The sequence below is a fragment of the Rhea americana genome, unplaced genomic scaffold (genome assembly GCF_003343005.1).
Source record: "Rhea americana isolate MKP2758 unplaced genomic scaffold, rheAme1 scaffold_53, whole genome shotgun sequence".
Lineage (NCBI taxonomy): Eukaryota > Metazoa > Chordata > Aves > Rheiformes > Rheidae > Rhea > Rhea americana.
In genome coordinates, this window is record NW_028186679.1 from 22,044 (window position 1) to 49,252 (window position 27,209).

The 27,209-nt window shown below is 38.2% G+C and overlaps 1 protein-coding gene across 1 annotated transcript in view; it reads right to left on the reverse strand.

The window, feature by feature from the left end:
• Nucleotides 1-27,209, reverse strand: part of LOC146588221 (supervillin-like) — a 78,991-nt gene that overhangs the window by 20,839 nt on the left and 30,943 nt on the right. The window contains exons 2-8 of the mRNA XM_085318313.1: nucleotides 20,063-20,129; nucleotides 14,770-14,861; nucleotides 9,308-9,365; nucleotides 9,022-9,173; nucleotides 7,933-8,617; nucleotides 3,099-3,182; nucleotides 240-1,157 (exon numbers count right to left, since the gene is read on the reverse strand). Coding sequence (XP_085174439.1) covers nucleotides 240-1,157; nucleotides 3,099-3,182; nucleotides 7,933-8,617; nucleotides 9,022-9,173; nucleotides 9,308-9,365; nucleotides 14,770-14,861; nucleotides 20,063-20,129 — 2,056 coding nt within the window. The remainder of the gene's footprint in view (nucleotides 1-239; nucleotides 1,158-3,098; nucleotides 3,183-7,932; nucleotides 8,618-9,021; nucleotides 9,174-9,307; nucleotides 9,366-14,769; nucleotides 14,862-20,062; nucleotides 20,130-27,209) is intronic.

A 27,209-nucleotide genomic window follows, 5' to 3' on the forward strand; every position in this document is an offset into this window, starting at 1 on the left:
ACCACTCTGCATGCTCCTCCGGTACCATGCACAGACGTAGCCATTCCAGCTACCCCACATCGCAACTTGCACTAGCGAGCGGAAGCACAAAAGCGGAATTCAAACCARCTCAGCCTCCAATACACACTGGTGAGAGCTAAGCTGTGTGCTTTAAGTGCCGAACACAACTGATGTTGAGTGTGTGTCATTTTGCTAAGGACGTGCAAGTGTCACACAAAAATGTTTGAAATGTCACCTACAGTTCCATCTTCTTGTTGGCATTAGCAGTTTCCAGGAAGACATTACGGAGCTGGGCAACAGAGACTTTTGTGTCAACCATGCCAATCTCACCATTTGGTGCATTTGCTTCCGTGCTCTGAAACTCTGTCTCCTTTCTTGTACCAAATTCCTTACTTTTAAAAGCCTCAAACTTAGAAGTCACAGTATAGTCAGACATCGAGCGAGTCAGGACTTTATGCTTTGCTGTTGACACTTTCCGAGTAGGACCTTTCGCCTTGGCAGGCTGCGATACAGACCCACTCTGAATGTACATAACTGCTTCACTCCTTTCTATGTTCTCAGGGGTCTTAAACTGCTGCTCAGTAACCTGCCTCTTATGGCACTCTAGCTCTCTCTGACCTTCCAAGTTACCCTTTGGCTTGCTTACAAAAGGGGAACTCCCCACAGGGGCGTCCAAATCGCGTCCTCCAAAGAGGCCTTCCTGGCTCTTTCCTTGCTTGCGAATCTCAGAYGGCAAAATTGGTCTTCTGCCTTTGGAAGCCTGTTCACCCTCCAAGAAGTTTTCTTCATCAGGCTTTGCTCCATAATCTCGTGCCTCCGTCTTTTCATTCTCCRATGCAGTGGCTGCTGAGGATTTTGTCAGGAGGTTGATATTGTCTGGTAGGAGAAGGCTGCTAACAGAGATGTTTTCTGGTTCTTCTGTTGCCATCAGCTGAGCTGTGAGAGCAATGCCAGCAGGCTGAATATAGCCATGAATCGGTTGGCGGACTGAACTGATGGGCGGATTTACAACCCTATCAAAGGTAGATGTTTCTTTCTGAAGAGGCATGTAGTGAGCTGGCACTGGATGAGATTTTCTCTGAGATAGTGTGTCTGTGACAAGTTCAGGGCTTCCACGAGCACTTTCCTCTTTCACCAGTTTCTCTCTAACTTTTACTCTTTAAGAAAGAAAAAGGATTAAAGCTGTGAACAGCATTACTCGATTTGGGAAGGAACACAGACACCTATTGTGGGTACAGACAGCAAAATCATATTAAAAAGTAAAAGCAGTCAGTATACAAATGACAGCAATATTCTGATGCAATCCCCTTCCTCCCCCAAATCTTTAACGTTTTTGAGCAATGTTACTGCTAAGTGATTCACAGGCCCTTGAACATGCATGACTCCTGAGAAGGTAACTGAGCAAGCTCGGGAAATGTGCAGTACTTTCCTGTTAGGTCACAGCTGCGTGTGTCAAACAGCACATGTACCCATAGTCTCAAACAAAACAWAACAAAAATACCTGCTTTTGATAAAGTGTTGGGTTCAGCTGTATTGCCAACTTATGATCATGTATTAAGATTTTTTGAGGGTTTCTAAAAATTGAGCAGCTTATAGCATATTAGTGTTTTGGGGAGGGAGCAAGAGGGGGTTAGAAAAYATTTTGGTATCTCCACCTAGCCCTTCAGATGTTTTTTTCAGAGATTTTTTTTTTTACTTGTTTTACATGATACACACAAAAAAGTCTAAAATGTTATCTGCAGTGCAATCTGCTTTATGTAAGTGAGAAGGAAGGTTGAAAGTACAACCCTTAAAGCTTTGAGTGAAACTATGGCACGGCTGTCGCTGTTTAGAGGGCTCGAAGGAGACAACCCGTTATGTTTTCACACAATGTTTTACCACATTCTAACATGCAAAATTTACAAGAATGTAYAAAAAAAGCTACTTTACTTCCGTATATTTTCTAGAAGTCCCTCTGAAATTGTGCAACATGCATGCAAAATACAGAGCCATACTCTACCTTTATATACCTCACCAACAGAAGTCAAGCACATGCACCTGGAGGCAGCCCTTAARTCTATAATTAGACCTGTACTTAAGCTCGCTAGCATAATTTTAAAGTCATGTGAAGTGTTCAGACAGCTTAAAGGGCAAGCATTTGTAAATATCACAATACATGATGTTAAAAATGAAATCCCTTCACTTCCTCCCCTTCCAAATGGGGATCAAAAACAGTTTTAGCTCTGAGGAAGGGCAGAAACTCAAGTACAAAAATAGCTCTTCAGTGGAAAACAAGCAATCCAGCTCAAAGTATGTGTAATTTTAAGAAGTCTGCCAGCAACAAGCCTAAAGTTTACATTATTAAAAAAAAAAAAAAAGATTTAGCTAAAGGGCAAATAAATATCTAAAGGGATAATTCAGGACATCCAGAGTTATCTGAAACACAACCCTTTCTAACATTTTGGTGTTTCTTATCTCAGAGGATTGCTGCACTTATGAGGGAAACTTCTGAGTTACGTAGGCACAGCAAAGTGCATTCAGCCTGAAAAAGTGATTCTTTAAAGTATTATGCATGTACCAATCACTCTCCAGAACATTCACACTGATGTGAGGGAGTCTTGCCTGCAAYGCTTCGCATGCTAGGCTATATGTACATGCTATCAAACTAGGAAAAAGCAGCTGCTTATAGCTCTGATCAAGATCTTGCTTTAATTTTCAAGATTACGTTTTTATTTCTCTTACACTGTCTCCTTGGAATTCAAGGTGTTAATTACAGGGAATGTTAAGATATAATTAGTTTGTAGTGTAAAAATCTATTCATTTGCAGAGTGCAAGGTGAGATAAGGTAAGAAACTGCAGAAATCAGCCAAAAACAGTATCACAGCTGTGAAAAAAAGTTAGAGGCATTTGTACTTCTACACCAAAAGCTCAGTTATAAGTCACAATAAAAGCAGATGCTTCAGAGAAGTTGCAACAGCTGTTTATCCACCAGAAACAATATTTTCTAACTCACTGCTGTTAARGGAAAATAAAAGGCAAAGTGTTAAATGACAACAGGGAAAAGGGGAAGAAAGGGCAGGTTTATAGTCTGTTAGCCACGCAGCTGCACTTTATGATACCTGGAAGGCCAGCTGATAAGTGAAGGTGTGTCCCCTTCCGAATCTTTCTGAAGGAACCATTCAGGTTTTGCTTTCCCTGCACTACTACAGAAAACAGAACTTCAAATAATTTCTGGGAAGACATCAACACATGCTCACTCTTTTCTCCCACTCYTCCCACCCCACTCCTCCACCTCAAAACCACCTTTTTTTAAATTAGTCAATTATAGAGAACTGTTCATGAAAAGTACAACATATTAATCGAATTGTAAGGTGATGAACTTAGAAACAAACCTCCATTTTTTTTCCACAAGTATCTAAAAAGTTTTTCTGAATACGAAGTATTTTGTAAAGGTGAGTTCACCAAGCGTACACTGCCCAGAATTCAAAAAGTGAATGGCAAAAGTAGCATCCTATAGCTGCTTTGCCTTCGCAGACCAGTTTCAAGGGCATGTGCAACACTGCCTCTACACTTCACTCAAACCACTTCTTTCATTTGTGACCTGTAAGAGCYGACTGGGGCAAAATGAAGGAGTAAGACAAACTTAATGAGGTTAGAAATGCAGGTGGTAGTACCACGCTTCCCAAAAGCTTGGAGGGGCTGCTGGAACTCCTCTCCCCAAACATACACTGCGGCATTGGATCGCTGCGGAAACTAAAAACTTGAAGAACAAAGAGAGCCCCCAACTCCCTCTCATTTTCTTAACTTTACCCCCAAAACAGAAACAGAACAAAAAAAAAAAAAAAAAAAACACCCTACAAACTTTTAAAAGCCCCAAAGGAAAAAACGTACGCAGGCTCACTGCATACTTTCTCAAAAGCTGTTCTAATGCCCACCTTAATTTACAGCCCCTCAGCAGCAGCAGCAAAGTACGTCTAGGCCTGTAACCACACGCTCTCAGGTGGCACTAAGGCTCGCAAGCCAACCGCCCGGGAAGGACAAGCGGCGGCCAGGCTGCTTTCCCTTCCCCACGGCAGGGCCGAAGCGACTCCTCGAATTACAACAGAGCTTGTTGGAATTAAAATCCCACCAAACAGCTGAATTGGAGCTCCAAATCACTTGCTTCAATTTGTCTTAGCTGGCCTTTAATAAGATCAGTTGAATAAGGGCCTACTTAAGACAAACTGCTTTTCTTTTTTCTTTTTTTTTCAGAAAATTTGCAGAAAATGCACTGTTATTTTGAGACCTCACTCACAACTGTCACCTTATCCAAAGCAAGTTTGTTACAAAAGTCAACCACTGGCTGCTAAAACAACTTTTGTTTTTCCTCTCAAACAGTCCTTGAAGGCATTCACCAAATAGGAGACGAACACCTTCCACAGAAGTTGATCCAGTAGCTTAAATTGCTTTGAAGCAAGTAAACTTTCTTCCAGTCTCTTACTGGCATGTACATGTACTTTGGCACATTCAGCAGTGGGCACGAGCAGCAGTTATTTGTACTTGACCATTCATCCTTTGAAGAGAGCAGGCAGAAGAACGCAAGCCGTGTTTTGCATTTAGGGTTAATCAGAACTTCGGCAGCAAAATGCAGACAATGTCACACGATATCTTCTCAGTGCTTTTTTTGGTCTTCTCAGTGACGGATAATAGGATTAATTATTAAATCTTCTTAGGACTGAAGGCACAAGGATTTCATAYGTATTCCAAAGCAAGTTAAGTTGTTCTCTTATTTGAACTTAGCAAACTTACATTGAGCAAAAACAGTTTTTCAACACTTGTAACATGAAACTGATTTCAAAAAGGCAGCTATCTGGCAAGCGGGCTGTAACCAGTATTTTCACTTGTGCAAATGGCCTTATTTGATATTACCACATAATAACGTTAAACAGACTGCACGGAAATAGGTAATGACTTCTCTGCCATTCAGAAACCATGACAAGTGTTTCTGAGAGACCATTCTTAAATCTCTGCACATTGCACACATGAGTGCACCCTACCACAGGAAGCTGTTGAGGTATTTGAATAAGAATGGCCTTTTGGTAACTTGGCTTAATGTCTACAAAGGTATCCAAACAGGAGACCAATCCCTCAGTTTACGCTCTTGCCTACTGTAAGAAACGACAYGATGTCTTAGTGTGTGCAGATGTTTTTCTTTAAAAAGATATGAAAGACAGTAATTGYAAGAAACTTGTTTTTACCAAATACTGACCCAATTCTCATCTAGAAAGAATCTGAATTTGGTAATGATGCAATCATCAATTTACGGCAAGTTATGMCTTCTGCCTGTTGCTTTTGCCCCAGTCTGTCATTTGTTAGCATGGAGCTACTGTAGAGCAGTAAAAATCATCTCACTACAGGCAGGACAGAACCACAGGTTTTGTCCCCATTAAATATATTCCTTCCTTAATTATTTCTGTTCAGCGCAACTTTTGCAGCATCTTGTATCATAAAAATAGATATTGCTAGAAGTGGCAGCTTTGAAGAAAAACAGCTGGAATTCATGAATGCCTGGATAATGCCACTGCCCTGTCTGGTCTGAATTTGCTATTGACCAGTTCCGTCCAAATGCTTTATAGAGCTGCACTAGAAAAACAAAACAAAAACAAAGCMTAACAACCCACACACTACCTAGCTATGACTATTTTAGGGCACAAATTTTGGTAAACTGTTTTATGAAGACAAGACCTTGTTYTTCAAAAGAGGGAAATTTAAAAACTTCTCCAAATGGGAAGCTGMTCAGGAAAGGAGCTTTCAGTTTAGGTGGTTCTCTACAGAGTCAGCACACTGTGTCATCAGGACAACTGCTGCCCCATCATCTGGGTAGCAGAACTTCTCTTAGTGGGGGACGACTTAACAACCCAGGAAGCATTTCGTTGTTCAGCATTTCATTGCTTTCCCCTCACAGCAATAGAGATTAGGATTGCTTAATGAGAGTAAAGAAAATAAATCCCCCTTTTCACAGCAGCAGACATGCTCTTGGCTCTAAGATCCAATAAGCTAGTCTCTTCTCTTCCTAAGACTAAAAATTGGGTCCCTTCACCTAAAAAAACAAGAAAATGACTTACAAAACAAAGAATGAACTTACTGAAGCTCTTCCTTCTAGTTGTTCCAATATCCCTTCCTATCAGTAATTGGATCAGTCAAGAGAGATTTATTTACAAATTGACCATTTGAAGATAAGGTATAATATTTTGTAGTATCTGACTTGAAACTGCTTCAGAGACAAGCCTCTGGAGCCTGGAATATATTAGCTCAAGGAATTTCAGTGCAACCTGGTTCTCAGTTGTATGCATGATCTTGAGATCAACGCTTTTCTTACTGCAGTAGCAGAACTGTAAGCTTAAAACATAAGCCAAAAGTGACTATATGCTTTAGAAKTAACTATCTTCAATTTCCTCTGTGACAGTTTTCTTGAAAAAACAGTATTCCTTTAAAACTTCGGCTTAATTGTTAGAATCCAATGATAGCTAATATATCTAAGTATCCATGTAAAAGATGACCAGGGTTACAAGTCACTTGAATAACAGAAAACTCCGACAAAATTATTAAAAAGCTACCAGTGTGTCTTATTCAATGAACTGAAACAAACTGAGACTAAGTACATTTCAATAGCTTACAGGTAAACAGATGATTTGATCAATCTACCAGAATTGTTATGCTTTGATATGGAAGATTGCTTTCTCATTCAAAATTTAATGTGTGCTTATATCATTTAATAAAGAAACTTGTAATTGTTTAATGACATTCAAATGAAAAATCAAGTTTTGTGATTATGATGGAAAGGATAAAGAAATCAAGTCAAGGTGATTTGTTTCTGAACTCATTCTTTCTATAGTTAAGTCCGTAAAATGTGTAAACTGTTCAGCTTATGCTGCTTCATTTCAGTTGTCCAGAAATGGTCAGCATCACTCTGCATGAYAGAGATCTCTTGACAGCAAAGGCCTCACTACACATTATACCATGTTTATCTGCTACACTAACATAACTTTAGTGATTATTTTTCATATATTGACTTAGAAATTAAAGAATTACACTTAAAAAATACTTTTTGAAAGTTGTTAGTCAAGTCTTATTTTCAGTTAGTATAACACTTTGATACTCTGTTTTTACATTACAGTTTTAAAGTGAAAACGAATTCCCTTCCCTGCCCTGAAGAATCAGGTTACCCTATTACTGCATTTTATTTCTCAAATCTGAAGTAATTTAGCATACCGCAAGGGAGGCTATGTTTTGCAAATTCAGCATGGAATTTTAACCCTCCCCTTTCCCCCTTCATATATGTACCCTGATGTTATCTGGAAGATTAAACATCACTGTTTAAAAGGGTWTTATGCTCTCACAGCAGGAAAGTAAGTCAACTATTGTTTCAACTGACCCAAGACACACTTCAGCTTTTAAGTCAAGACCTCTGTTTTATTTTGGCAGAAACTGTCACGAACCTATTGAAGTCTTCCTTGAAAAATAATTTGCCTCTACTTGGAAAAAAGTGGCAGGATAGAGAGGGATGAAGGGAGGAAAAAAAAAAGAAAAAGAAAAAAATTCAAGGGTTGCTATACCAGGTAATGAAAAACGATGAACATTTAGAACTGTGACTACTCCCATTTCTAGTTTAAGCAAATACCTCAAATTTAAGTTATCTTTCTCCMGAGAGGGCCTAATTTTTAGCAAAAATTCTGTAAATATAAAAGAAAACCAAGTACTTTTGTAATAGAAGTAATGCGTACTTACTTCCTTGCATCAAAAATACTAATTCCACAGCCCCAACCAATCTAAAACAAGAACTGAACCTGACACATCCAAAAGCCACTGAAGAAAGGGAAATATTTTTTCATAAATATTGCAGACACTGCTGCAGAGAATATTCCTGTTGAAGTATCACACTGTACAAACACCACTACCGCCACTCACACTTACCCCTGTCTGATGTCACTGTGCAAGGGCTGCTCATTCTGCAAATGGATTGGTGAGGCTGCCTGCTTTGGTGAAGAACGGGACTCTCTGGGGGTTTGCTTTGGCGATATTGGCACTTCGTTATAGGAGGAAGATTCTCGTCCAGAAAGTGAGAGAGAGAGAGAACTATCCAAGGTGGCTGAAGGGTCACAAGCCTGTCTAATGGCACTAACATCCTCTGCTTTTTTACCACTTTCCTCCTTTGAGAGCTCTTCTTTATCTGAAACACCGTCCTTCTCATGGCTGGAGTGCTCCTTGGATTCAGAAATCACACCCTTTAACTCCTTTGGCTCAGTCCTGGAAGAATACAAGGAGCTACAGTCCTTGCTTTCATCATCTTGCCTTTCACTTTTCACTCCCTTTCTTTCCAYAGTGTCAGGATCTTTCCTTGCCCTTGTATATCTGGACGAGTAATCGTAATCCAAATCAGAATCAAGAGATAATCCGTATTTCTCTGCCAGCTGGCGTCGCCTCTCTGCCTTGTACCTAGCAATTCTTTCTGCTTTTGACTCTAGTCCCTGGGCATCCATGTTTCCTGTGCTATACAAAGGCTCTGTACTTCCTCCTGTGATTTCTGCTCGATATCTAGATGATCTGGGTTGCTTCTCTACAGAAGAATCAGAAGTTTCCTCCTCTTCATTTGATCTTCCTGCCAAAAGGAAAACATATAAGAGCAATTCCCTCTCAAAACTCAGACTACCTCACCCACCATTCATATTAAGTGGGTAAGCGTTTTTTATTTTTCTACAAACCACAACGTTCTAGTGAATTGTACAGATACCTTTTTTGCACTTTTCTCTAAAAGCACATAGCAGTGATTAAGAAGTGTGTATTAATTAGAGTCCTTTAAAGGTCTTGTATTAAATTGTTGTTTGGAAAAGGTCCATTATCTGTATTGTTTTAAAATAACAAGAATGTCAGAGTGAATTAAAAGGCAAGTTAAAACAAACCTGACCATAGCTCTTCTATAAAACACTCCACCTACTGTGCATGTGATGGGACAGGAAATGAAGTAATTTAGCAATGCAAGATTGACTGACACACATTACCTACCTAAGTGGGGACTATATGGATCAGTTGCACGCATGTATCTTGGTGTATCTTCTTCTAGTAAACGGTGTGTGACTGATCCTGGACAGCTTTGTAGAAGCATGGGTTGTGTATCATTTTCAATTCCCTCTAAGCGTCTAGCTATTCTCTCTTTTCTGAAAAAGATGTGAAAAATGTGAATATAGACATCTTTGAAGATTTGAGGAGAGGGTTTCTAAGAGCAGGTAACAAAACAAGCTATTCTTTTATTTTTTATTTTTTCCTTTAAACAGACTAAAGACTTTTTTACCTTTTCATTTCCAAAATATCTTGGTTGTTTGGTTCAAAGAGTTTTCTTAATTCTGAAACTGAGACAACAAAAGATTATACAGTTTATAAACTAATAAGTTTTAGAAGCTCACAGAAACTTGTCAAAATGCTTCAAAATAAGAAGGAACAGCCAAACAAATTAAGAGTTTTCACATAGTTTTTGCCTGGGAATAAGCATTTTCCTTTTGGTTTCTTAGTTATGCTTTCTCAGTCAAAAATGCATTAGGAAAATATTTAAACAGTGAGGTGTCCTCCAAGTCCTTCCAGGCTAAACTGGACTCTGTTACAACACCCTAACAGTTTTCAAGACCTAGTGTAAACTGGGCAAGTTATGTTTTCATTAGCAGAGGTCAATGTACATGCAAGTGTTTCCTGCTCCAAAACCAGGTAATAYGGAATTACAGCTTATTTTATCTATATAAAGGTTAGTGATTAAAAGATGCTATGTCTAAAGAAAAACACTACTCTGTACTTCCCCTCCACTCCTTTATATCRAACAAGTCTATGATTAGAGACAACATGTGAAAATTCCTACGCACTCTCACTGTATTCCTGCATGGTTAATCACTGTCTCCTTGGCTGATTTTCCCTTGTGTTTTAGTTGGATGTGCTTTCCTTCTCTTGCCCTAAACTGTTTGGTCATGTTATGTGCTAGCAGACATTTGTCACAGCTCACAAAATAGTAGTGAACCAACGGGAGGCATGATGGGTGAAGTAATCCCTGTATATATGGGAACAGCTACCAGTGATGTTTGCAAACTACACTGAAGCAGAGTGCTATATAAACAAACTGCGGTGTGACTTCTTTCCACCAGGAAGAAAAATCATCCAAGTTGACAAGGGATGCAATGGAGGTGTGTGTAGGGGAGTGGGTTTCTAAAGCCCCCAAATATCACTGCATTAGCAAACATGCAGAGCTAAAAGCAGTGTGTGCAAATGCCTCCCTTTGCTTCTACCTCACTCCCACCCCGGCCGGGTTCTGATCCCATTGAACCAGGGAGCAAAATTTAAATCAAGCTGCTAGATCAGCCCTGCATGGCCATCAGAAAAGCCTGATGTCTCAGTGTTTCTGCAAGCCACTGTTCCACACCACTGTGGAAATGGATCCATCAACTTTTTCTTACAAGACTTCATAGCTTTAGATAGTTAAAGTAAACAATTAAACATTACTGAAATTACCTCCCACTACCTCTGTTTTAAAGGTAAGCCACACTTTCTCTCCTGCTTCCTTTTTTACTGCTAGGACTTTTGTGCATAAGTAGGCCAGGGTTCCCGCACAGCAGATACACATCCATTTTCTGTAATCAATACCAGCACTTACACCTCATAGCCCCAGGTACAGACAGATACTTCTGACATCAGCTGTCATACCAACTTCACCACGTGCTGARAAGCTACTAGGATTCCACGTAAAATGCCTCGGGTCAGCAGAAATAGGTCACAAGTACTGACAGAAGCAAATTAATGAGGTATGAATATAGTGTCTCAGACTACAGAGAGGTGCCTACAAGGAATGTGGGATTAACAATGGAAAGATCATCTGGGGCACTCTCCGAAACTCCTCCTTTTGTCTACATCTGTGCAGAAAGCAGAGTCGAGCTACCATCTGAGTTTCTCAAGTCAGGTTAGCTCAAACAGATTGACACCATGACAAGAAAAATCTAATATATATGCATTTGATGTGACTAGCCGCACAGAGTGTGTAAGTACACAGCTTCTAAACCGTGCTAACCCCTTTTTGATGCAAACCTTAAGTAAGCAGATTTAAGTCTATATTGTTGACCAAGTTGACAGTGTAAGTTAGGAGAGTTGCTGAAAGCCAGTGAGCTCCAAGCAGAGCTCTCAGAGATGGATAAGACTTGAATTGGGCCAATCCTAAAGTTACATCTCAAGCTAATGTCAAAGCAGAGATGAGCCCTTACACTGTGTCTTTTTTGTAGATATTTCTCTCAATGCAGACTGCTCAAGTAGTTCCCACTTCTGCCCTTATCCACAGGAGCCTCACCTTCATCTCCCATTCACAAGGAAATCACTTCTCAAACTCTTTGCTTTTATGTCTGTCAGATCTACTTTTGTTTAAATTTGTTCCTTCAGTTATTAGGGTTTTGCTACTCTCTCTCTTGGTTATACATACATAAAATGGTCAAAACAAAAAGCAGTAATTGTTCTGCCTCTTTAGACAGGTCAAAGGCTTCCRTAGTTCACAGTTAAAAACCACGTTCCATCCAGACCCTCATCATTTTTCTTCCCCAGTTACTGATTTTTACAGTCCCTAAAACCAACAACTTCATATAATAAAGTCCCCTTTCCAAAAATAGAAAAAAAAAAAAAAAAAAAAAAAAAGCTTAAGCATTTTAACCTAAGTCATCTGCCTATGAGAAATGTGGAACATTCAAAGCACTCCTAGCAGCAGTAGCTCAACGCCCTGTTGCTAAGTGTTAGCTGAAGTTCCAGAGATTCTGCTACTGCTTTGCGGGCCTAAAAAGAGCACTGGACTCCTAAAGCATCTCTCCAACACCTTCCCAAACAAGATGAGTCAAAAATAGCATGGGACTACTCTATACGGCATTACACTTCTTCCACACTTGAGATTCCAGACAGTAATTTCTGTCAGGTTGGCCAACACYGGAGGAGCTTCTTTCAAAAGCAGTTTCAGCAATATTCCCTCCTTCTGCCCCCCTTCCCCTCAAAAAGGGAAATGTGCAATAAGTATTTTACTGTAGTGATTTCTTTTTGCTGAATAAAATACTGAAATTCAAAAATTGCAAACTTGTTGGAGAAATTTCTCTTCCAAGGACATTGGTTGGTTCCTGCAAGCTTAGATGGTTAGGTTTCTCCTTTCTAGCTTGCAACTCAACTATGCTGATGCCAATTCCTTATCTGTTTATGGGTGTTTTACCACAAGACCAGCTAAACTACACTACTTCAAAAAACACCAATGACAGTGATAGAGGATAACACCTACCTTACAGCMGCACCCAAATCTGATTCTTAAAGTATGCAAGAAAATATTAAGAAGTATAAAAATAATTCATTTCACATTAAAATCTCCTATATAAGTAACTTTATGTCAAAACATTTCATTATCATTCTTGGATTCTTGGTCTTTACCGTTAAGGGCAAGAGGAAGAGCAGCAACACTCAGGAATGGCTCTGGACTTTAGGCTTTAATTTAAAATAATGTTAAGTAGAACACTGGAGTAGAATATGTTCTAAGGCACCTGTTAAGAGGCATCTAGATTTTGGTAACTGTAGACTTTCTGAGCAGAATTTACCTTATAACACCAGTCACYTAGCAAGAGCTGAGTTGTTGCATGCCTGACCTCAGAATAAAACACATGTATATTTGGAGTGCATCTTATAAAAAGGAAATAAAATAAAATAAGGAAATTAGAAAAACACGAAGTCTTTCAGAAGTCCCTATCAGAGGGAGGGCAAAAGGGTTTATAAAGTCAGCATAAAGGTAGATCAAAATTTACCTGCCAGAAGCATAAACTTCTCAGATATAGATAGTACTACTGCAACGCAAGGATAAACATTTTCATTTTGAGAAAAATTTTACACAACAGCAAAGCTTACTGGCCTCTTCTTCCGCTCCTCACCCCCAAAAGAGGATTTCTACAAGCCAGGTTRGGGAAGCATTTACCTTCTGTTTACACTATCATGGGCATGGTCATCCATTTAATGCTTAATTGCAGAAAGCAGTATGTCAGACTTCAGCTTGACTCTCTGAACCCCAGTTTAGTCTGTATCAGTTGAAAATTTAATRTATTTGCCCCATTTTGCAACTTGTCAAAATTTTGATCAAAGTCTGCTGCTGCTGTAAGTTGCTAGGGCAAACATCCTGGATTTTCAGTAAGTGCTTGGCTGCAAGCAGTCCCTTCAGAATGCAACCGTCAGCTACCACAGTTAACCTTTTCGTAAGTCTAGCACACACCAAATCCTTTGTAACAAAGCCTTTGTTACAAGAATCATTTCTTAGGAAAGAGACACCTTGGAGTAGAAATCAGTTCACTGAAAAGCAACTTCTGGAGAAAGTTTTTCAAGTTTTTCAAGTTTTCTTTCACATTAACTTAGTGCCCATCTTGGCCATCATTATGACATTATTAAGGAATAAGCATAATTATGGAATAATTAAGGACTATTCACTCTTACTGACTGGCGCTCACAAAAATCTGTATGATGAGTATTTTTTTATTCCATCATTGTGTCAGCAAAATCTCTTTCTAAGCATTTTTAATAATATTACACAAACATCACTTAAATGTTATGTTTGAAGAAGAGTTCCTTTCTAAAGAAACTCTGCAAAAAAACATATGAAAGAAAAATCCAGTTAGTTCCACTCTGCTGGGATAAGCAAATCTAGCCTTCTACTTTGACAAGCATAAATAGTTGTAGTTAAAGTTCTAAGTTCTCCAACATAGCCTGGGTAAAGGTAGTATCTTTATGCTAGTTATGYATAGTCCTTCAGTTCATTCAAATGCCATCCTTTATTCAAAATAGCTTGCAAGAACTATTTGCAAATAGACTGCTGTTTTCTCTGAATAATTCAAGAGAATTTCAGTTCTCTCTTCTATCTCAACTATATCCAAAGACAAAATTGACACTGTTTTTTTCATAAGTTATTCAAACTAAGAAAGAAGTCTTTTTAATTTTTTTCCTAAAAAATTATTTTTCCCCTAAAAAATTTTAAAAATTGCCAGATTTTTTTTTCCTAAAAAATTATTTTTCCCCTAAAAAATTTTAAAAATTGCCAGATTTTTTTTCCTCAACCTTAAAATGTTGAAGAATCTAATGAGAGCCAGGAAACACAATGAAAACATGTTATGCCAGACTCACCAGCTCTAGTATAATTGGACTACAGTGAGACTTACTGTCTACTGCAAACAAATTAACTATGTGGATGGCGCAAGTCAAAAAGCTTGCCACGAGCTACTTGTGGAATCGCTAAACTGAAACTGCCTGTAAGACAGAGTTACTGGTAAGGGTTTGGGGTACAGTTTTCCTCTACTTTTTCTCTAAGACGGTCTCATTCTCCTTTAGCATATGAGATGAAATCTGCTGTATGGTTGTTCATATAAATACAATGAGTCAACTATCCATTGAAGGTGATTAGAAAAGATCTAAGACTACAAGCCAAGTTAATACCTCTGAATCTAGYATTAATCTAATTGTACAAATAAACCTATCCGAAGTTTTGAATATTAACTACTACTTGATCTATTTTAAATAAACAAAATAGAATTTTATAAAGTATGGATATAACAGGGACTTATGAAAGAGCATAGTGATTTCTGTTTCATACCCTGTTCACACTACACAAGGAAATAAAACTGATTTTCAAAACATCTGTGCCTAAGTGATTTTAGCTGTGTTTTGCACTCACATAGACTAAATTTCACCACTTTTGTTGTACATAATATATATATCCCTTTTACCTACCTTTGGGAAGTACTGCTAAGAGATTAGCATCAATATCCTTTGTGCTCTTTGCAAGTTCTTCTTTGTCTTCAAACGAGAACTCTTTCTGAAAACTGAATGCAACATCTGGTTTACAGAACTGTGGAGGTTTCTGCTACAGATCAAGTAAAGCCAAGATGTAATCAATTTACTGTAAGATAGTCTAACAAAAATACCAAAGAAAATACTTTCCATGAGAAAGAAAATAAGAAATAACTTCAAAAAACTCACAAAGCCAAATTTAACAAATTGAAACTTGTTTGGAACCGACTGACACAATTTACATTAAATTACTGATGGAAGGCTGCCTTCAAAATGCTCTACTGGTATTTACATTTGAAATAATCTATACATAATGACTTTCTATAAATATTAAAACCTATTTTCTCAAATGCAGTATCGTATTATATATYCCAATTTGAAGCCTTCTGCATGACCGCCTTATTGTTGTTATTGCACTGATTTCAGGATCTCATATGGCTTCTAATACACATGTATAAGTAGCAGGTCATTCAGTCTTGTACCTTCTCTTTTCAAAATGGCAAAAATGCCCAGTTAGATGAGAATAAATATTTCTTTATGTATGTTCATTAAATATACAAATTTAATTGTAAAGCATAAGTGTCATAATAGTCTAAACAGACAATTGTTTATAGGGAGTATGAACACTCCAGGAGGAAATGTTTTTTCCCTTGTGGTTAAACACAGTGAGATTTGCTCTCTACCCATAAAAATAGATAGAGACTTGCTATATTCTGCCATTCTGACTTCTAATCTATCCCAACCAGGCATAAGCAAAAATATACTATTCTTAAAACATTCAGTAAATTGCAGAGACAGGTGAAACAGATACAATCTGTTGCCACAGTGATCCTAGGCTCTTCATTTTGCCAAGGAAGTGATGTGCCATACCAGTTACTGTCATTCTGATATGGCAAATTACACAGCCTTACTACCGTAAAACTCTTCCTTAGAAGAATTTTTTAATAGCATTTCAAAAATCCTTTCATGGATATTTGATTAAAAAAGAAGAAAAAACCCGAACTGTTTGTACACACTATTCCAGCAGAATATTTCTCATGGACAACAATTTTAACATATGACTAATAACACTTTACATGAACTCAAAGAAGTATTTGCTTCTTCGTCACTTACAAATAATCATCTTTTGTAAAGAGATATTGAGGAGAGAATTGAACTCTTGAAATGACTATAAAGAAACTGGGCTATGTCATATCTAGGCACGATGCCACCTGCTGCAATTGTCTCCAGCAACTGTACTTACAGAAATTATTCTAGGCACTGCCAAGAAAAGCAGTGTTAGCCACTATAGATAAGCCATAGCAAATAGAAGATTAAARGCTACAGTAAGTTGTTGATTACAAAAAGCTGTGTATCCATATAGGATGGAAACTTTTAAATGGAAATAAAAAACAACATACCATAGCCACAAGCAAAAGGGTACATATATCTTCTTCTGAGGCTAGTAGATGCTCAGACAGTTAACCATGTTTGTGTGTGCCTAACCCCACATTACAAATGCTCTTGATTTTTACTRTGTTGTGAAATCTCACAACACATTTTTTTCTGTGTCCTACAGACACAGCTTCTAGAGAGTTCCAGTCAAGGGACTACCAGTTTCCACCTGAGAGCAGTTTCTACTCCTTCTGGCTGAGAATAAGCTCGAAAAATGCAAATTAATACTGGCATAAAGCCATAAACAAAACCCTAAATCTATTTTACCAAAGTAAAYTGATTACTTAAGACTTGTATCAAAGTACTGAGGGACACAATTCAAGAYTTCTGAATTCCTGGGGTTAATTTGGCAGCACCTCCAATTGCTTCTGAAATACTTGCGACAGCGTAGTACCTCAAGATTGCATTAACACAGGACTCAACAGAAAAACATTCACTCACGCAGCAAAATACCTGTTTAAATTAACTGTGCACTAACATCCACCACTACGCCCAAGTCCCACATGAATTTCTAGTAGTAAAAACATACAGAATCAGGACTAGGACTAGCCTACTGGCTGCATACAGAGTCATACTATTTGACTGCTTGAGACTCCTCAAAAAACTTTCAAATTGTCAAGTAGTTAGCATCCCTCACTTCCTCCAAGCTGTTTCAGAACCTCTCAAGTTAAGAGATCTGCTAATTGCAGCCTATGCACCTTTCATTAGGTTTATACACATTTGTTCTCCTGCTAGTGCTGTTGGTTACCTTCCTCATCTTTCCTAACAGACCTTTACCACATCTCCTCAGCTTCCTCAAGGTAGGTTCTCCATTTCAYTGATTATTTTTAAAACTGGAACAGGTAGAGGTTTAAGTCATGTTTTTGTACACAGTGACCAGAACTGGACAGTCTTCATTACTTGCATCTTACCAACACCTAGAAGCAAGATTTTTAGCAGGGAGAGCATTATTGTATTCCTAGCCAGATATTATTGTATTCCTAGCCATAGCCAGATACATGCTGGGATCTACTGCATTTTCTTTCTTTTTTTTTCTTTTTTTTTTTTATAATTTTTTATATATATATAAATACACTATATTGGTTGCTCAGTCCTGCATAAGAAACTATTATGCCAAGGGTTGGCTTTCATCAGTTGCAAGTGATAGAAGAATGTATCTGCCCAAAGAAATGCACAACTATGCACTTAGTATTATTACATTAAGTTCCATTCCTACTACTCTTCAAGGTCATCCAGTTCTTCCTTCGAGAAATCTGCCTTCCTTTGTACCAAGGGTGGCTCCCAACCTTTGTTCACTGGCAGTTTTCATTAAAATTCTTGTAATAAATCACAAACTTCTTAACCTTGTGATGCCACGTGACCCACTAAGAGTTAAGCTTATCTACTTTTTGAAGGCCCTTTTTCCTTACATCCGAGTCCCCTATTTCCYTCTGGACAGACTGGAAAAATTTCTCTCCCTGACTATATGTATATTTTTTTAATGATTAACTACTTTCCCATACTGGCCATTTTATTATTTTACCCACACTAGGGAACTTGTTTTTAATCTTCAAGGGCATTTTTGCATTCTCTCTGTCTCTCTCACAAAGTACAAGGCAGCATTTCTTGTTTAACRTATTTACTTGCATTTGGAAACAAAGTATTTTAAACTGATCTATCAATTATTTTATTTTCATTTGCACAGAGAATTCAGAGGCAGGATATTGCKGTGAAGGTAATTCACTCAAGCCGAACAATTGGGTATTTATAGGTATACACACAAAATTGGCTCTAAAAAGCAAAGAGGTATATTTAGGACATGTCACAGTATTCAATAAGAACATTCATTAGCAATCTAAATTGAGTCAGAATGATATTGAAGTAATTCCAAATAGTTAAAAATTTTTCAGGTCAGTAGTCACAAGGGTTTAAAAAAATACGCTCATGAGTAACTTCTCACTGAGACTTCCCTTTATTCAGATTTATTCAGATGTCCYATTTTATTAGTTTTTCTGCTAAAATAGCAGTTGCAGCATCAATTCCATTGCTACAKTAAGGTCAGATAGTCAGACTTAGATTGTCAAGTATATTGTACCTTCAAAACCATTCACAACCCTGTTTTAGAAGTATCACAGCTCTGACTACTCACCTTGTTCTTCCAAATTTCTCAAGTCATGTTACAAGTCTGGGTGTTGATTCTAAGCCATAGCAACAGAAGTTTCTGCACTTCACAGCTAGGCTAAATAATTTAAGGATTACTTGAGTTCTTCTAAATCATAAAAGAAATGTTTTAGAAATGTGCAGGAATGCTCTCTTCCTAAAGTTACTTCTAAGTCTGGATACTGAAAGAGAAAATCCTCCTCCTTTCATTGACTGAAATATAGCTTGTGATTGCATTTCATGAACCACGATCAACAGCATGATGTCCCACAATTTCATTTCACACAGGACTTTTGTGTGGTTTGGCCTTAGATTCCTAATGGACTCATTATACTCTTCAACTTTCAGGAATTCGTATGGTTCCTATTAAAACATAACAACAGTATTTCACAACCTCAGTTTTTCTTTAAAAACTGTAAATGTAAAATGTGGCATTAGCAGAGGATTTGACAGTTTCCCTAGTTATACCGCTCTTCTTGTGAGTTCTGAAGTAAATATGGACTGCTTCTATACATCAGAGATTCCAGTTTGAAACCCTCATCTACTGCAGTAGCAGCATACAGTTCTTAAATAGCTGTCCCACTAACCTAGTTGCATGCCCAAGAGCAAGCAGAAGTTTCATTCAAATCCCACTGGCCAGAGTGTTCTGCCGACTGGATTAAAGCTATGGGACATGCTGARATTTTGTGATTGAAACACATGCATGAAAATCCATTTGTTTACCTGCAAGCTAGGTGCTTGGATTATTATTATTCTCTTTCTCTATCTGCTGGAGAAATTCCATCTCTGGATTCTTAAACAAAAAGTCCATTCCACAGTTACATCCCTCTCTCCTACTCTCACTTCAAGTTTATTCGCCTTCCATAAGGCAATGTACCTTGTGCATCCATTTTCTCTATCTTTCTATAGTACTTAAGAAATAATATGGCAGGGAAAAGATGCTTGTAAACAAGAGCTGGGGTGCCTGATGATCCCTGTGCTGAGCTGGCAGAACTGCCAGCTGCTGGGGAAAGGGGCAAGGTCCRACCCCCTGACCCACTCCCCTCCAGTATGAGCAAGTCTAGTAGGTACAGAGGTGGACCAAAAAAGCAGTAGGAATGAGGAGGGGAAGAATGAGGGAATGAGACCTCCCATCTGTGTAACTGTGAACTATATCACGTCATCCAGCCTCGTGGAACCGTGCCTTCGACTGCAGGCAGCACTGTCCCGCAAGGCAGAGGCCACACGGCCTCCTCGTTCATCACTGTGGTCTCCTCTCCCACACACTGACAAAGCTCTCTGCACAGCTATATGATTAATTCCCCCACTGTGGCCATCTTATTTTTCAGATAGAGCAGTTTTTCAACCTGTTCACTAAATGTCTGTACTGTTCCTGTGCCAGGCAAGGAAAAGAGGCATTGCAGTGGCAGGAGGCTTGGCAGAGAGCGAAACCACTTCTTTCCTTAGCAATGCCAGCTGCAAATATTCACTCTGTTACTTAAAGAGGCAGCTAGTGGTCTGAATATTTGTCCAGAGCATCAGGTTAATGCCAAAGCTTGGTCCTGTGAGAGGACCAAAGATCATCTTCCCTGACAACAGAATAAATGTAGACTCAACCAATGCATGACTGTAAGTAGCAGTCAACTTATCCTCTTCAATGGGCAAGAAAACTTGACCTTACCTTAGCGTTCTCTTCCTTTGAAGCAATCGCAAAGGTTTAAATCTGACTGAGTTTTCCTTGTCAAAATCTGTGAAAGAAAAAAAGAACACCACCATGTTGAAGGTACTTTAATAAGTGAGGAGCTTTTAGGAAGCCAAGTTAGACTCTCTGAAAGTAGTCCCTTTCCACCAGAAAAGCATTTAAGAAGGCCTTCTCTCTACTCCAAGGTTGGCATGCCTAGGATGGTGACAAATCAAAGCCTGGGAAAAATAAGTACAGAGAATAAATATTTCAAACACTTCAACGGTTAATGGAACTGTTAAATTTTAATCCCAGTTTCCACTGTGTAGCACCAAGTCTGGGATTATCATTCAAACTACTTGACTCAGTTGCCCTGCTTGTAAAACAGACACTACATATGTTTACAAAGAGGTCTGAAAATGAGAATGCTGCATATAGCAAGAACCTTCTTGGCTATAGACTAACCCTGCTACAAAAAAATGCATATTCACTGTGGAAGTAAGAGATGYCTGAGTGAGGATTCAGTGTTCACTATTGCAGCATCCATGACAAATTTCTGAAGGTTGTCCGCTGTTGGAAGCTCCTGTTTTCTTCCTGAATAACTTTAGAACGAAGGAATATATTCCATGTCTACACTGAGAGCAAAGATATGTCAGAGGTACCCCTGTATTCAAAAACTACATAATACAAAGTCACTAGTCTCCAAACCTTTGTTGATAAACAGCAAACTATGGGCAACTTCTTCCYCCACTTTCCTCCCCATAGATGACAGTATCATCAAAGGGTCCACATGATGACCTGTTGTGAGGAGGCCTGTGCTCCACGTACTGCTTCCTCCACTCAACAACGACACTACTAAAAGACCTTCAAGATCTACTAGCCGGGCAGTAGGAGCACCTGGTCTGCATCTGACACTGAAACACACATAGAGCTACTAAAATTTCCTCCAAGGWGGAAAAATGGCTCTAAGCCTTGATCTGCATTAATTCAACTATCCCAAGAACACAAATAATTAAACAATTGTTCATATACACAGTGATTGTTTTATTTTTCAGTCAGAGGCAGAACCTGATTATTACATAATCTAGAATTTAAACAAATGCAGAAGCARAGGAAGAGCTACCTGTCAAACATTGTCTGTAAAAATACTTTAAGATCTGGACMAGATGTTGCTATTTTCGTAGAAAGGGTTTAATGAAGCTTATCATAGCTGACAACAAGAACCATAATTCTTTAAWAAGTATCTTTTGTTTATGCCATTCAAAACTTTTCACCCTCTTGTCTTCCACACCTTTCCCTCTGCCACCTCTCCAGGTACAAGTTTAAAAAAACAAACAGACCATTTTAACAGCTTCCTAAAGAAGCTAAAATGTGTAAAATAGTATTTAAGATATTTGCTACAACAAGACACTGCAAATTTCAAGCAATTTTGCAAACAGTATTCTTTATTTAATAGACATCTTTTTCCTGTTTTTGTTAAGGTTTAGTTTCTCATTCCAACTAAATGGAAAGTAAAGCTCACAAATCATACAGAAACATTCTGTTAGACCAGTGCAGCCAATTATAAACAAAACTTTAGAACTGGTTTATAAAGTACTATATACTACACTGTACTATACTAAAACATTAAAAAGAAAAGAATATTTCATATCATAACTATCCTCTAAAAAGGCCACATTTACATTACTGTGAGAAGGGTATGCAATAACTGACCCCACCCCAAAAAAAAAAAACAACAAAACCCGAACTCAGCATGAATTTAGCTAATCAGAACCAGGCATATYATAAATTTATAGCTGTTCTAATGGGATATAACCCATCCTACAGTCTTTGGCACTAGAACAGCTGTCCACCATGAAAACCACAAGTAGACCACAGAGAAATTCTCCCTACCCCAGCCAAAAATAGAGAGGGGATATGAGAAGAGAAGAAAGTGGCTTTCATTGCTTCAGTGGATAAGGGAAGTGCTGAGAATGGGGCACAAACTGTTCCGATTCTTGCTATTTATTAAACACATTTAGTAATATTCACATACACATCCAGAATGTCTCAAAAACATTTTGAAATTTTGCTGCCTTTCACAGAAGCAAGCTCTTCTCTTCCTACACATCTCAAAANAAAAAAAAAAAAAAAAAAAAAAAAAAAAAAAAAAAAACCCACCCACAAAATCCAGAGAACTCTCTTCTGTTATACAGTTTTGCTATTTTTATGTATTTCCTCCTGTCCAAATTAAACCCCATGTGGGAGGATTAAAGTCCAATAAAACTTACTTTCTACAATATGGAAGTCTTAAATACAAACACAGAAGAATGAGTAAAATAATTCTGCTTCAAATGAAAACAAGTATGCCTATAGAAACATGAGTTTAACATAGTCTTTAATTTAATGGTTAATAAGCGCCCCCCCAACTCATAGTACCTGATATACAGAAGGAAAATCATCGTAACATTTTGTTCTTTCTTTCACCAAAGGATTAGAAATATACTTGCAATCCCATTAAAATAATTTTAAGTATTTGTATTTAAAAATAAGAGTGCATTTACTTAAGTGTAAATCAAACTTGCTTACAAGTTTAACCATTCATTCAGTCTAGTTCCCCTCTTACATACAAGCTGCTGAATAAAAACACAACCTGCAGTTTAATACATATGAAATTWAATTAAAACACCTAAATTAAAAAAAGAAAATCTAGATGCAACCTTCCATTGTTACTCAGTATATTTAAAGGCCTAAATCGGTGGCAAGCTAAGCTAATCAGAAAATCCATCTAATCGGATTTTTCAAAAACGTCCTTTAGGAAATAATGAAACAGTCTAGGTGACTAACTGAATGCTGATTACTAAAGTAGCTAATGTAGCTATAGAAGATCTAATCAAACAGCATTTACACACACACACACACACACACAAAACAGATTTAAAGACACACAAATGAATTGCATTTTCTTCTATCTACTCTGAACTCTTACCTTGCTCCTCAGAGTATTTACCATTTCCTAAATAACTGGAGATCCAAGGATTTCTGAACATGGTTGCACAAACAAAGGATCCAGCAAAGAGAAACTACAAAAGCTGCTAATTCACAACCAGCCACAGCCCTAGGCCCGTCTTAGCAATATTGTGTAGAGATTTTTCATAGCACAGGACGGGAGCTGTCAGGCTATTGCGTCCCAGGGAGTACAGTAAACGCATAGCAATAGGCTGCAAGCTGGAGCAGCTCAAGCCAGTAATCAGATTACAAACAGAAATTAGGCACATGAATGCTAAAACAGATTGGGCAATGGTGATTGGGAGATTTATAATATTATAGCTTCAAAAATCCAGCCAAATCACACATTATATTCTAGCAAAATGAATGCAGAACCCCTAAATCCTCATATTTTTAAAAAAATCCTCYAAAAAGAGGAATAATACCTTCCTATCTCTAATCAGAATAAACTGCAATGCTTGCTTAACAGAAAGAAAAACAGCACAGAGGCTGCCAAAAAATGGACTCTGTTAATCATATCATTATGCTAAACGTTTTGCCCAACTATTAGCTGGAATATTTARAACAGATAAGATATATGGGTAACATCTGAGCAAAATTACTGGTGGGGGGTAGGGATTTAAGAACAGACATCAAGGTTCAAAATATTTTAATTTGAGACAGAAGGTGTAAAATTAACAAGTACCGTCTAGCTACCATATTTAATGTTGAACAGATTCAATGGATTTTGATTCAAAACAAATAGATGAGCTAGAATCCTTCACAGTTCATTTTAAAAGTCTGGAAGTATTTTTTTCAAAATGGAGTAATAACTTTGGCTCAGCCATCCACAGCTGAACTATCCCATCACCTAACACATGAGGTATCAAAAGAACAAAGCAGTATTAAATATGCRACTGAAGAAGACCCACACGTTTAACCCCATCCAACTAAAGGTAGTCTTTTTCTCTCTCCTCCTCTTCCCTTCAAGATTTAAATTAGTATGAGTACACACACAGCTGGGGTTATTAGGAGAGTGAAATGGTAGCCTAGAAACACAAGACTGAAGCGTGTGAGGTTCAGTTTAGGTAGGTAGGGTTTGACCTTTTTAAAAAATTTTTATAGTATCTGATACAACAGGACCCTGATCCATGCTTGGAACCTACATGTACAGACAAAAATGTACAAACCAATACTGTGAAAGAAACTGTTTAACTACAAGTGAAAAATATAATCTAATACAAAATGTTAACTCCTCTTCGCTTCACCATGAAGTTGTATCTAGCCTGCCTAGACCATCAAAACTACTGTTTTTCAYATTGACAAGTTCTTGAAATGGATATAAAAATTTGTGTTCCAWATTGTCTAATGTCACTGTTTGCTAACTATATTTATACATACATATACACAAACACACACACGTATACGCACATATATACAACACAGACATGAATAACCATGGAGAGGCCTTAACAGAAGGGCCTTCTATGGGTTGATCTTTCCGCAGTACAGACTGCCGTAYGGTGACAGTAGCTCAACACATGGAATAGGGCACAAAAGCTTCTGATTCACCGAGTGAAATTCCTGATCAGAAGTGCCTGATGGTGTGCATCGCATCGCCTTCCTTCCCTGTAAGCCCACTGGCTCTTGCATTCAGTACTAACCACTCCGAAGCAGCGCCCCACAAAACGCAGACCCAAGTACTGCAGTGTCATCTTAACCAATGCTAAAGGCCTGCAGGCACTTAGGCCCTGTAAATACAAAAGCCGTGACAAACAATTTAGTCTTTYGTTGCTGGTCTAAAACTGCCCTTACCCTAAAAATCCATTTTGAAATAGGCACACGAGAAAAAGTCAGTGCAGAAATAACAAAAACTGCAGGAACTGGCAAAAATATTTATTTTGGACATTCTGGATCAGTATTCATGAGGGTGAATCAAGCCCCATTTCGAAAAGTTCACTACTTTCTGAACCCTGAAAATATTGCTTATTTGATCTTATGGATGTAGGTATTATTACCTGTAGCATTTTTAAGTACTTGCAATATATTTGTTGTGCAATATGGGAAACATATTTCATAAAGTGCAGATAAATACTACTCATTTGATAAATCTTGTAGTTGCAGTCTTTTGCAAGGTTGAAGGAGAAGGTAGACTTGACAACGGAGCTGACAGAATAGCTCACYGATGCCAAGGACAGTTCTACTCATTTCTCTCCACTTGGCCAGGACCTGCTCCCTTAGAGTGAGCCAGTTAGATGACTAAACTAGTAGAAAACATGGCCTTTCAGTTTTGCTGAGTTTGCTTTTCAGTAGGTACCAGAACAACAAACAAACAAACAAAAAAAAGCACAAGATCCCTGTGACCAGAAAAGGGACTAACCCTACTGGCTAACAAAGGTGGTCAGCTCAGCTCGATTATCATGCCCAGTTCTGCTGATATCCCTTAAGATGGGCTGGAATTGTACGTCTATTTGTGGAGGAATAAGGGGGAAGTGAAGATAAGCTTTTCTTGCAGAATCTCACGCTCTCTTGTTGCAAGCCATCTCCAAAACTTCGTTCTCAACCTCCTTTTGGTGAGCAAGGTGCAGAAGATAAAGCATGCAAAGCTGTGGAGAGACAGAAAAACTCTAAAGAGGTTTTCAAACACATGTATATTTTAAATGGGTTCTTGCTTATACTCTACTCGYAGAAYATAGAAAGTTGTRGACATAATCAGGGAAGAATACTTAWAATAGACTCTRGTGTGAAGACGACTCTCTCACCTACCATTTAAAGAACAGCAGTTAAGAATGCAGGGGCCATCYCATGAGAGCAAGGAGAACTATTAAGAAGGAAAGAAAGATATACAACAAAGGGACACCTGCACCAAGTTCTTAAAAAAGAAAGAAAAAAAAAAACGAAGAGTAATCCACAGTCTGGCGTCAGGCTCATTAATGTTAGGTTGGAAGGTAATTACCCATCATTGCTCCTTGTATAGTATTTATGAATACACATTAATGTCACTGGCATTAATATCAAATATTGTGCCATTGTGTGGCATCTGTAACCCTGCAGTTACTTCAGCTCCACTTTAAGTCAGTGTCAAGTCAAAAAAATGCTGCTTTTGATATTAAAATTAAAAGCCTTAGCAGTCATGAGGTGCTTAAGCTGTAAGATAGTACATGTATGCTATGCACTTCACACAGATCAGTGGGAAAAAGGGGTGGTATGCAACTCCTCTTATTGCAAGAGGTCTCTGTACTGACCTTCATAGAATCACAGAATGGTAAGGTTGGAAGGGACCTCTGGAGATCATTTAGTCCAACCCTCAACATAGCCCCGTATGGAGATTGAACCCACGAGCTTGGCATTAGCAGMACCATGCTCTAACCAGCTGAGCTAAACCTGCCCAACCAGGTTTGTCAGTAGAGAAGACATCTTGATTTGGTGCTCATAGACCTTTATGTTAAAATTGGTAAGTTAATGGGGGCAAGCAGCAGTATAAAAGAAAAGAAATCTTAGGATTTATTTTTTTGCTGCTTGTTTGGAAACAGCTGGTTTGAGAGAAAGTCCTTCCCAAAGGAAACAAATGCATCTCCAAATGTTTGAAGAGGGAAGGAGGAAGGGTATTTTATCATTAAAAGTGGTCCAGTCTCCAGGACATGTAAGTACGCTCAGCCAAAYTACATATCAATGTTGTGTTACAAATCCACAGTAGTTTTCTTGYCCTTCTCTACCATCATTAATTCTTCAGCATTAGTAGCCTCCAACATAAGCAAACAAAAAGAGAACAGCAGTTCAGCAGTTAGTGAGAGGGAGAACCCAGCTGGAAGTTAAGTCTGCAGTCATCTGAGCAGAGAGCTAGAGGTTAAGCACGCATACATTTCAAATCTGACACTGCTCATGAAAGACCAGTTGGCAGCTAAATGTTATTCTGAAGCCTCCCACAGGAAGAGAAGGAAAATATCATCCTTTTGTCTGGCAAAACTAATCATTGTAATCAAAGACGGAGTTTAAATAGCTTGCAAAGCTGTTCCAAACTTGCTGCAAACCCTAAAGCATTCAAGAGCTATGAATCAGGTCCCACCAAGATCAAGTCTCCTTTCTTTCTAGATTTTGATCACTTACAAATTTATATTTAGAAGGGTTCCTCTGTGATAAGGAGGATGAGATACTTTGCTGTGACTTGCAGATTTTATAA